Genomic DNA, 12526 nt, shown 5'->3' on the forward strand with positions numbered 1-12526 from the left:
GGATCAAAATTCGTAAATCATCCAGAGCAGCTAATATAACGAAAACACTATTTTTTTTATATAACAGAATTGTCTTTACACTTAAATAAAAAAATTCCTAATACTCCGGATTTATGTTGGACATGCTATTCCCCGAATGCAAATTTATTTCACATGTTATTTACTTGTCAAGCTGTACATACTTTATGGAAACAAGTATGGTCTCAAATTAATTTGGTTTTCAGGACTCAAATTTCTTTCTCTTTTACTCATGTTTTCTTGGGAAGCCTTTCTTCTTGTTGGGAAAATGTTGCACTTAATGGTAAAATTATTGACTTGTTGATAGCCGTTGCATTCCAGCAAATTACAGCTAAATGGAAAGACTTCTCAAAAATTACTTTTAGAGCATGGTGGTACAATGTTTGTCACAACCATAGGCTAGATACTTCCTTTGTTTTCCCTATTCATATGGTAGCAAAACGTTTAGATTTATGGCTCCCTGTTAAAATGTATCTTGATGCTGTGCCAATCGTTCTTTTTGTTTGCAGCCAGTTCAACAAGAAGTTTCGAAACCTCCTTGATTACCCTAATGTTCTTGCATTCTTTAATATTTTAATATTATTTTAAGATTACGATTTGTAATTTTACTTGTTCTATCCTCAGGCCCATTTCATATAATTTTATTACGTATTGTTCTGATTGACTTTTGCTGTGTAATTTCTATTATTGTTTTTCACTTTGAATTGACACCCTTGATCTTATTAATAAAATTTCTTTGAACTTAAAAAAAAATATATATGCACAGTCCATTGAGTCCTGCTGATACCACCTCTCCTGGGCTTCTGACATGCGCACTTACGCCTTCAGCAGCACATGCCTCCAATATGTAAACACCCGAACTGACAGAACTGTCAGTTCATATGTTTACATTTTCTGCATCCCGAAGCTGGGCAGTTTCTCTTTCTGTGCCGTGCGGGTGCTGGAGGGGTGAAGCTCTTGTGCCCCTTAGGCATTATCTACCCCTCCTTAGAGCAGGATTTCTATTATCTTCATTGATTATTCTTGGTGGATGCTATTGTACAGACCATCCACATCCATCATCAACAGTATTTCTGATGATGGATCAAATGTTATTCCTTTAACGATGTTCCAGAAATCCTTTACATTTTTCAGATCAGATGGCATAGTCTTTACCAAAGATGTTAAGAAATGGTCTGCAAATGTTTATAGTGACTCTGGAGCTGATTCAATCCCTGAAATTATTGGTTGTCCTGTGGGAAGATGTTTCCCTTTGTGTACCTTTGGAAGAATTTAGAAGTATGGAAGGCATGTATGTTTCTCAGCCAGGAATGTTGCTTTCTGTTCGGTAATAAAGTTGTTCTTTTTAGCTACTTCTCCCATATATGGATGTCTTTAGTAATACCCTGAGCTGTATCTGGCTGTGATCTCTTATAATTTATAATCCCATTTAATAATTTGAGACATTCATTCCTATACATGTCTCTTTGTAGTATCACAATTGCTCCGCCTTTATTAGCTGGTTTGATTACAACAGTCCCCTTAGTGCCTGTTACTCTTTTTTCTTTTCTCAGATTGTGATAGTACTCACTGTTGTGGTGCTTCAATCAGTCTACGTCTTTTGTGACCGTCTGTTTAAAGGCTAATAAATCAGTGGGCATTAATGTGGGTGGACGATTAAAGGCCAGTATTTTGTTTTCTGTTTTTTTTCCAGGAGTGTGCTTATTGATTGGAAAAAAATAATTTTATACACATTTTGCAGAAAAAAACAACCTCTAACAGCTCAACTGGTAGTTGGAACATGTCTGGTTGTGTAGTTGGCACTAAGTTGAGGCCTTTTTCAAGTACTTTAATGGTTGAATCCATTTGAGTGGTATTTACCTACTTGGGTTAGGCAAAGACGCCAATGATGAAACATGGCACACACTACAAACTGTGGGTGAGCTTTCTTCTCCTGTGTATGTTAAATATCTCTTAAGAATTAGGGGACTAACTAATAGGTCAATCGCTGGTAAGGAGCACCTCTTGGTTCAAAAGTGTGTAAATTAGGAGGGGCATGCACAGGCATATCCCTCACTGTCTCTCACCTGATGTTTTGAAATATCTGCACATTAGCACCACCAGGGTCTTAAACATGCTGCTAGGAGCCCCAGAATGGTGGGTGCAGTCTGTGTCTACTCACATGGAGTGGGGTTCAGAGTCCTCCTAACGGATGGCACAGTGACCTACACTTAGTCCCGGATTCACGTAACTCTGTATGACCATCTGCAGGTCGATCTACTGTAACTGTTTGAATCTCCATTGAACATTGCATTTCTTAAATGTGCCTTTTGCCATGTGCTGTGTGTCTGATTGTTTAACCCTTTACTATGTGATGTGAATTAAATTCCCCTCTTTTTTTTTCTTATAGTGACTGAACAAATCTTTGTTTCTCAAATTAGGCTTCACTAATCCTCCAATTGGTTTTATGCAGGGTTTAGAAAAAGATCTGAATGTCACTTGGTCAAAACAGGCGCAATACATTCTTTATACTTTCTTTCATCTCAAATTTAGGGTCTTATTCAGAATTTGGCACGCGGGTAGTCCATCACATATTTGACAGCTATCCCATCTGCCTTACTGCAAGTACATTAGGATGAGGACTCACACTGAGGTAGACAGGCTATCCATCACACTTGTGATGGAGCACTGGACTGCCAAACTCCTAATGGCTAATTTAATTATGAAATCAGATCTGATACCCAATACATTTCAATGCTATGACTTCTTCATCAAGGAGAAATTATTAAACACATCGGGCCGATTCACAGAACTAACTTAAGACAAAATTCTAAACTTACTACTTTTGGTATTCACAGAAGTTAGGATTTTGTCTTAAGTCTGTCTTAACACAGACTTAAGACAGACTTAAGTTAGGATTTTGTCTTAAGTCTGTCTTAAGTCTGTCATAAGACAAACTTAAGACAAAATCCTAACTTCTGTGAATACCAAAAGTAGTAAGTTTAGGATTTTGTCTTAAGTTAGTTCTGTGAATCAGGCCCATTATTTTCATCTCAGTTTCAGTATGTGATCATAAAGGCAGAAACAGATAAACACAAATCTTTAATATGCTGAATAATATCAGTGCACCCAAATCCTTGATAAAGCAGAATTACTTTTTTTGCTCACAGTAACTTTCTTAAATTAATTAACACCACATTAAATAAAGTCAATTTAGTCCCTAAATTGAAAATAAGTACATTTATATCTACACATCCTGCACTTTTAAATGTATGTCTTTAGACTTTTACATGTCTTTCTGTAAGAGCTTTCTTGGAAGGTAAGTCCTTTTCATAATGTAAGCATTAACCCTACCTGTGTTTATCAATGTGCAAGTTAATCTTAGTTAGTATCTCCCAGTTTCAACCTTTAACAAAATTAAATTACTTCTTCCAATTCTTCACATTGTACTTATGTTAGAGGATATAACAGGCACATTCATGGCAGTCATTTTATAATGTCCTTAAAATATATATTTGTATTATAGTTTATTACAATTGCATGCACATATCTCAAAGAAGGCATGTGAAACCAAACTAATCATTAAGTCCACTTGCACTAATTCCATTCAGCCTCATGTTCAATAAATTTTCTCAGCGACTTAATTATGCTTCTTGATCTCAGCCTCAAGGTAATTGGCTATTTGAAAGAGGATTTGTGCAATTATATGACAATGTTCTTTAAAAAATATTGCTATTCTAGGAGTCTTTTAATTTGTACAAATATTTAAATGGACTCCATTTCAATGATTATGTGCTGTTCTTTTGGTACATAATAAAAAGGGTTCAAACATTTGTGGGCACATCACATATTCCATAGCACAGTTGTGAAATTCTCTAGCGTTACAGCTTTGCATTTATACCATTTATACTGTCACATTGGAACATTTGAAATGCGGAACCGTGCCTTCGCGTGGTAATGTGTTAAGGTTTACCTGTGTGCGTAGAATTGTTGCCCATCTCTTATGAGAATGTTTTTAGGTTCCTTGAACTTCATGTGCAACAATTAGTTGCATTTGGAACATGTCTATACATGGATGGTCCATGTTTAGTAGAGATCAAGTCTTTTTTCACCTAGTGGCTGGAGTGCTTAAGTAAGTATTTTGCTCTTGTGATATTTAAGAAGTAGCTTTTTGGAACTCCCCCATGTGCATTTGTATCTTTGCTATGGCCTTTTGCAAGATCTCTCCTGTGTATTGTCACATCTGGAATAGCTCCATTGACATATTTTTTATTTTTCCAACCTGTAATCGGTCATAGCTATCCTTTTTTCGCACAGTAGTAGTAGTAGTAGTAGTAGTATCTGAGCTTATAAAGCGCCTGGTTACACTAGCCAGTGTGTCCACGCGCTGTACCGCTGAGGAACCCATCCTGGCCTGTTCCTGTGAGGCGCCCACTCCTGGGCACCCCAAGGTGAAGCCAGGCATCCTTAGCGACTTTGGGCCGGTGTGGAGATTAGGAAAGCTATTGCCCAGAGTTGCAGAGTGGGACCCATGATTAGAGTAGGCACCGAGGCGAATTATCGGGTCCGCGGACATTGAGCCCAAGACCCTGCCACGACGGGAATTGAACCCTGGTCCCAGGTCAGATCTCTGCATCAGGGTCTGCCGCTCTAACCAGTGAGCGACACTTCTCCAACCACAGTGACTGGGTACAAGGTTTCCGTGAATTAGGATCTGGTTTTGAAGCTTTATGAAAAGGTTAAGGTATTCTAACCTAGGCCACATGTCCATAGCTGTGACACAGGTGTCGTATCACATTATTTGACTGAGACACCTGTCATTCGTCTCACAATTCATTTCCATGATGAGGCAGACAACGACCCAATCACCATGGACTTGTCTATATCATTATGCAGTCAACAAACCAGTAGACCAAGTTCAAGCAGGACAGCAGTAAAAAGACCACCTGCCTTGGTGTATATCATTCTTAGCAACAGATACACACCTTTGTTTGGCTAAATTATAAGAATATAAACATTGCATAAACGAATAGGCCCTCAGAATGAGAAAGTGAAATTAATCAAAGCCCTAGGGTAAAGACAGATTTACAGATGTGTTGGAATTTATTCTTGCAAAGTGGGAGGGTAATAGCCAAGTGTTTCTGATGTTTAGCACTTATAGAAAGCAGAGGGAGCTCCTTTCATTACCAAATGAGAGTAGAAAAGGTAGCTGTGCCCTGTAAAGATGAGAACTGTAAGTGTAGTAAACTATTGACTACCTTTGTACATTGGGAAACACTTTGATCTTTCCTAAGATCTTCCTGAGTGCCTGCTGGATTTCCTTTGTTCTTATTGCATAGACTATTGGGTTTAGAGCCGGGGGCACAAGATGGTGCAGAATAGACAGTAGCACGTGGACATGGCGTGGGAGGGAATGACTGGACTGATTCGACACCAAGATGGAGACTATGGTGGAGTAGAAAAACAAAATCAGGATCAGGTGTGAGCTGCAAGTGCTGAATGCCTTGAGGGCAAATCTTGAGCAGTTCAGCTTCACGACAGCTCGGATGATCATATAGTATGAGAAGATAATGAACAGGATGTCCACGCCATACACAACGCTTGTCCCAGCCAGCATGTACATGCTGACAGCAGTATAGTCATCAGTAGATAGTGTCACCACTGCTCGGGTTTCACAGAAGCAGTGTGGAATGCTATTCCCTGAACAGTAGTTTCTAAATGCTGCTAGGAGTGGTAGTGGTAAGGCTAAGATCAGGCTCCTTCCCAGCATGAAAGCTGCTGCTTTAAGTACCAACCCTGTGGTGATGATGCTATGATATCTTAAGGGGTGGCAGATGGAGATGTACCGGTCAAGGGCTAGGATGAGGAAGAGTGCGGACTCCATGCTCACACAGGAGTAGATGAAGTACATCTGAGCAAAGCAGGTGGTGGCATAAACTGCAATCTTATCAAACCAGAGGACAGCCAAAGTCTTAGGTGTGCTTACAACACACAGGATCATGTCCAGCGCAGCGAGCATGCTGAGCAAGTAGTACATGGGATTTTGCAGTACTGGCACCGCAAACACTGTAGTCATGAGTAGGCTGTTGGCCACCAAGGATGACAGCATAAGGACAACAAAGGTAATAGAAAGCACATAGCGACCGCTGTTGAACTCTGGGAAACATAGCAAATAAAACTCTGAGACACTGCACACAGTGCTGTTTGAGCTCTCCATGATGGTCAGAAACTCCAATTATCTGCTTGTTTTAATTTCTGTAAAAGAAAAAAAAGGAAGAGTTAGGTTATAAAAGCTACCAAAACACCACATTGAAAACCATGCGTTGCAGAAATGGCTCTATGAGTTAAGCTCAGAAAAGAAGGGGCCTACCTTCTTAGTGAATATCAGGGTTATCCTCACTGATTTGACATTTGAATAGAGTATATGTTTTTCGATTGCTAACTATAACTTTATATGAATAATCTTGTAGTTGAAAGGTAAACTTTTACCGGTGGCTGTGCGGATACATATGGTAGGTGTGTGGTAGGTGTGGTTGTGAATGATAATGCATTTGCATGATGTTGCAGCTTGCCTACTGCTTTGCATGGCCTTCAGGTCTGTGTAGTGGAAGGTGATTGAAAAGCTTAGCCGCAGGCTAGTCCCTGGGCAAATCCACTTTGCTTCTAACCCATGCTAACCCATAATCTTTGGTTTTGTCTAATTAAGGGATTCACAAGAAAATGATCCTCCTTTCCAGCAAATCACAAGGTGAACATGTAGTTTTTTGCTAAACTAGAGTTTGGTATCTCGTCTTCCATCAACATCTGTCATAGGTATTAGTTACTCAAAGCTTTTCAAGCCCTTTACATTTACCCCGCCCTGGTCAGATCCGGATGAAATCTCAGATCCTTGACAGACAAACTGATGCCATAAATTCAATTTCTGGATACATTCTATGTAAATATTTCAAAGGATGCCAAAGCTGTTAACAAACAAACAGTTGTTGACCCTGACACTGACTGATCTGCATGAACTCAAAGTATCAAAAGTAAATTAAACAAATGTCCGACACATTTCATGTAGATGTATGGCGAAGATCCCCTTTAGCTATGCCTCCACTTGACAGAATAGAGGGGGGAAAGGGTAATTTGCTGGCAATTTTGCCATTTTGTCAGGGACTTTGCCATCCCCTGTTGGGGGCAGGGGGTATGGTACACCTACACACTCAATAAACCCACTCTGGTTAGGTCAAAACATATTTCTGAGGAATCTCTGCTCAGCCTGTGGTGGATATGCCACAATCAGCATGCAATCTACAGAGATGTGCATGTTAATCAGTAACACATGTTTGGGTCTAGTTCTCTGAATTAAATGTTTTCAGTGGCATCATCAAGAAGCATATCTCCCTAGGGCAAATGAAAGACTGCACATAGTCCACCTGAGTGGGCCTGGGTAGTCCATGCCTCATTAGGAAGCAAATCAAATGGGTGAAAAACACACAATGTAGTGGTTGTACAAATACAGTACTTACAATATTGGAATTTAATTTCCATGACAGAATTAAAATTAGATCTTTTTACAATTTAGATGGAATTATACATGCTGTCATGTTTACTCTAATGGAGGTCATGTAATGGGTATCACAGCCTCATTCCACCTACATTTGAAGATGGCCTGAATAATGCTAACCTTTCAATTTTACTGGAAATGAAATGGTATTGAGTAGAAACATACAGAAGTTTGGGCTCTATTTTTCCTGGGAGAAGGTTGTATCTGATATAATGTATGGTACCAAAGCAACAGATTCTGAACCTGACCAAGTTCCTAAAGGATGAGTCAAATGCACTTTAGAGACTTCTTGACTTACATCAGATGTGTGATTTACCTCTATCTGTGTGTAGGAGGAGTAGGTTCAACAGTGGACAAGAGTAAAGAAGCAGAGAATTTCCTTTATGGCAACTGATGAGGTGCTCTTTGAACACCTAATCTAAGAGCCCTTTTCTGAACTACAGGTAGGATGTGGTAAGAGTGATATTTGAAGCGTATTACTTCAGATCCTGGGTGTGTAGCTGAAAAAGCTTTGTCCCTACTTTTTAGGTCAAGCCTAGTGGCAGCGCGCATACACTGCTCGCTCTGTGAGACTGCTGTAGTAGAGAATGGGAGAGAAGCCGCGCCCACTCCCCTTCCATATTTTTCATTGGCTTGTGTCATTGTCTTTCGTAAATGCTGCATTTGGATTAATTAAAAGGCTTGTTAGTCCCTCCTTAGTACAGCCTTGTCTTCCTTTGTAACCTCCCATGGCGACTGGCCCTTTTACTTTGGTTGTACACAGCACCTGTTATTTAGTCTGTAAGCACTATTTACTTTATTGAGTTTCTCTTGTTGCAGACTGGACATACGCTGGTTCAGCTGAAACCGCTTGTGTTTTTTTAAGCAGCACAGCCCCTACCATGGGCGCCTGCTGTCAATCACTTTAACCCGGTATTATCTTGTGTCTGTTTCAACCCCCTCCAAGTAAAATGGATTTAGAAATGATTAGTAAATCAAGTCATGTGAATTCCAGGTAAACGTGTGCTAATGGGCTGAAGCTGACAACAGCACATCTTGGTTACATGTCATCTGCACTAAGCCACCTGACAGGTTGTTTTCAAAAGCCTGTTTTATTATTAACACCACCACCACTACCAACACCCCCAACACCACCACCAATACCACCATCACCATCAATACCACCACCATCACCATCAATACCACCCCCTCCACCACCACTAATACCACTACCAATTCCACCACCACACTAAAATACCTCAACCTCCAAAACCACCACCACCAATACCACCAATACGAAGAGTCAGTCCTACGGCCAGCAACTTGCTGCTGCTAGCGTGAATGTTTATGCCCTGAACTTTTTATATATGGAATAATCTATGTGTATTTTAAACTTTGAAATCTTACTTGTTCGCACTGCTATTCGTTTGCTGGTCTGTGAGCCTGCATTCCACCCGATCAGCCTGTCCCCGTTCCGCCATGGCTTGTGCCCCTTGAGCGGAGGGACCCGAGGCTCATTATTTTAGTATTTTAATTGCAAGCGGCACACTTCCGGCAGGTCAGTGCTTCAGTAGTTGGCCCCTCCCACTCCTCCTATTTAACGCTGATTAGGGCGCGGACGCGCGCAGTGAAGAGTCAGTCCTACAGCAGCAACTTGCTGCTGTTAGCGCGAATGTTTTTGCCCTGAACTTTTAAAATGTGGAATAATCAGTGTGTTTTTTAAACTTTGAAATCTTACTTGTTTGCACTGCTATTTGTTTGCTGGTCCCTGAGCCTGCATTCCACCCGATCAACCAGTCCCCATTTCGCCACGGCTTGTGCCGCTTGAGCGGAGGGACCCGAGGCTCATTATTTTAGAATTTTAATTGCAAGCGGCACACTTCCGGCAGGTCAGCGCTTCAGTAGTTAGCCCCGCCCACTCCTCCTATTTAACGCTGATCAGGGTGCGCGCCAAAGGCAAGCCCGTCTGCGCCCGTCCGCGCCTTACCGCCGCCAGGACCTCTGCTTAATTTGCACTACATTCCTCTGTAAGCTCATTTTAATATCATGCTGCACTACTCTAGTGAGGAGTTGCGATCTCTGAACCCCCTGAATTTACATAATCATGGAAAGTCCTCCAGTATGATCGAGCCTCTAGTAATTATCAGCTCACCACACACAATAGCAAAGAGATAACTGCACCCCTGCTCGACACAGCTGACACCTGTGCTACTGATATAAATGTAGTCCCTAAACCTCTTTTGGCTCTATACCTTAATAGTAGGTCTATACCTAAGCATGCTCTCGAACTTTGGAGCCTTCTGGAGGCTGAAAAACCCGATATTTGTTTCATAACAGAGACCTGGATCCATAGCCAGGCTTCAGCCTATGTTGCAATAGCTTTCCCCCTTCAGTATCATCTAACAACATTAGATAGAGAAGTGGGTAGAGAAGGAGTTATCGCAGTTGCCACTGAGATTAAAGTATGAGAGTCTCTCACCAATACGATGCTAGAGATATTCATTTTTAATATAGTGATTCCTGATTCGGAAACCTGGAGTGGAGCTCTAGTCTACAGACCTCCAGGTCCAAAGGGGCATTTTGTCAACCATTTGCTGGAAGTAATAGTGCCTTATGTACTAGCTACAGATAATTTTATTTTAATTGGAACTTTGAATTACCATGCGGCGCTATTGCTGGACATTGACTCGGCCACTTAATTGGGGATATAAACACATTGCGGTTGACACAGAGGGTAGTTGGCCCAATGCAGTTAGCTGGACATAAGTTGGACCTAATTCTCACAAACTCTCTCACACTGACCATTGAACCTCCCAGTCCAGTACTATGGACTGATCACTTTATTTTAAAATTCCGTGTGCCCACAAGTACACATAGTAAACCTGGGCTGAATAGAAGTACTATGATTCGGCCCTGGCGTAAATTAATTCCTGATCAGTGGCGTAACGAAACTTGAGTGGGCCCCCCTGCAAAGCACCATGAGGGGGCCCCCCACCATCCCTGCGCACCACCTACCACTTTGCCCCACCAACAAAAATAAGCAGTCACCTAAAGCCCTATTTTCAGCACATATGTGTGCATATTTCGAACAGCAAATATAAATAGAATGCACTTTTATTGCGTTCTAGGGCTGCCTGAATGATGAGATCCATGACAGATAATTAAAGGGAACAAAGACAGAAAAGTCACATTACAAATGAATACATACTTTTGTATTTATAACCCTATTTAGTGCCAAGACAAGTTCTTTCCAGGCTCTTTAAACACATGGCTGGCATTTTTCTTTTGGCAACCCTACTTTATATTCCTTTTCATGAAATGCATTCTCACACTACAGCAGTAAATGTAAATTTCAAATGCAAGGAATAGGTAGAGTGGGGGCCAGGGGCTACTGGAACCAGAAAAAAAAGCCTCTGTAACCAGTTTAGAAAGGTATGTTGACTGTGCACCTCAGATAGAGCGTACAGCTGACTGTTGTGGTGCACTGTAGCACCCAAAAACACTTTTCAATAATGTACATCACACGCCGACATGTAATAGCGCTCACTGGGTGAAGCTTATATAGCACATAGCTCAGAAATACAATATAAATGGATGGCACTCAGCTCCCAAGAGCATTGTAAGTAGTTTAAAACACACACAAGCATCGAACAGAATGCTCTGGACAGACCTTGCATACACCCCACATAGTGCAGATATACTATACAGCTAGCTGTCATGTGGCCCCGAAGAGCACTTTTCAATACCATGGAATACACACAAACTTCCAACACAACACATTAAATAGAACATTTTGCTTACATCTAACGAAGCACAGACATGGCATTAGGGCTGCGGGCCATATTTTTCATAGAATGCATTATATAAAGTAAATAAATTACCATAACATGCAATTGCTGCCCCTATAGTTGTGTAGCTCTATCTATAACTTTGTCATCAGAATGTGCTACAGCAAAAACAATGATGCTGGGCTGGTAAAGAGGAGAGAGCCAACCCATCTTCGCTATTGAGAGGCTCAGAAGCGCATCATTTAATTTATGAGGCAGGCCTCCTGGCCGCAGTACTGATATAAGGCAACTGGTGCACCCATGCTGCAGCTGTGCGCTACAACTACTGCGCTGATGCCCGAACTCTTCGCCACTCTACTCTATGCCACTGCAATTTTGGGTAGGGGTGCATCAGTGAGTGAGGTGCCCCAGTACTAGGCTAGAAGTGCCAGCTGCAGATCAGAAATGATTGGGCACATATGCAACTCTGAGTGGATCTCTGTACAGGAATTGCAGAAGGGGGCTGTCCTACAGGCCAGACACATGCTGGGAGAGTGGCCAACTAGACACTGAGCACAGGGGTCATCCCCAGAGGGCAAGTGTCACGGCCCAGGCACATGCACAACTTTTGACTTTGGTCCTCACAGTGCTGATTGTGTGTGAGTTGACAATATATCAGTGGGCTTCAAGTACAGGTCCTCATACCAGTAAAAAAAAATTGTAGTGTTTAAAAGTGCTGTTTTTTTTCCAAATGTTTAGTCCACAAATATTCACTTTGGTCCTATGCATGACATTCAAGACTTCCCGAGTGGGCTAGCAGTCTGGAGCATAAAAAACACAATTGGAGGAGTTAGAAGCAAAAGAACAGAGAGTGGTGAAGGGAACCCCTGGGTGCAGAGGGTGCGAAGTGTGGAATAACTTGGATGCTGCAAAGCCGTTGTATCCCAGGCTTGTCAAAAGATATTCTGGGATCTGGGTTAAAAGAAACTAGATATAGGGCCCTCTTTCCTTCATTTTTGCCAGGTGGCACAGGAATCAGATTCAAAGTATTGAAAAAAAGGTGGTCGACGGAAATAGAACAGGTATTGCTGGTTATTATACATGATCTAATGCCCTCTATTACCAATTCGATGTAAGCTGCCTCATCATTAATATTAAAAGAAATGTCAGGCTTGCTTTATAAATCTATAAATAGATTTTGAATCAGGAGAGTGTGGCCCTGCACAAATGCAGA

General features: G+C 41.3%; 1 protein-coding gene across 1 annotated transcript; it reads right to left on the minus strand.

Annotated features, from left to right (window-relative positions):
- Positions 1 to 5251: 5251 nt before the first annotated feature.
- On the minus strand, positions 5252 to 6214 carry LOC147693386 (olfactory receptor 56A4-like). The gene has a single exon (XM_086935949.1). The coding sequence runs from the start codon at positions 6212 to 6214 to the stop codon at positions 5252 to 5254; it is 963 nt and encodes a 320-aa protein (XP_086792075.1).
- Positions 6215 to 12526: the final 6312 nt, after the last annotated feature.

This window comes from Lissotriton vulgaris, chromosome 8 (assembly GCF_964263255.1).
Source record: "Lissotriton vulgaris chromosome 8, aLisVul1.2, whole genome shotgun sequence".
Classification (NCBI taxonomy): Eukaryota; Metazoa; Chordata; class Amphibia; order Caudata; family Salamandridae; genus Lissotriton; species Lissotriton vulgaris.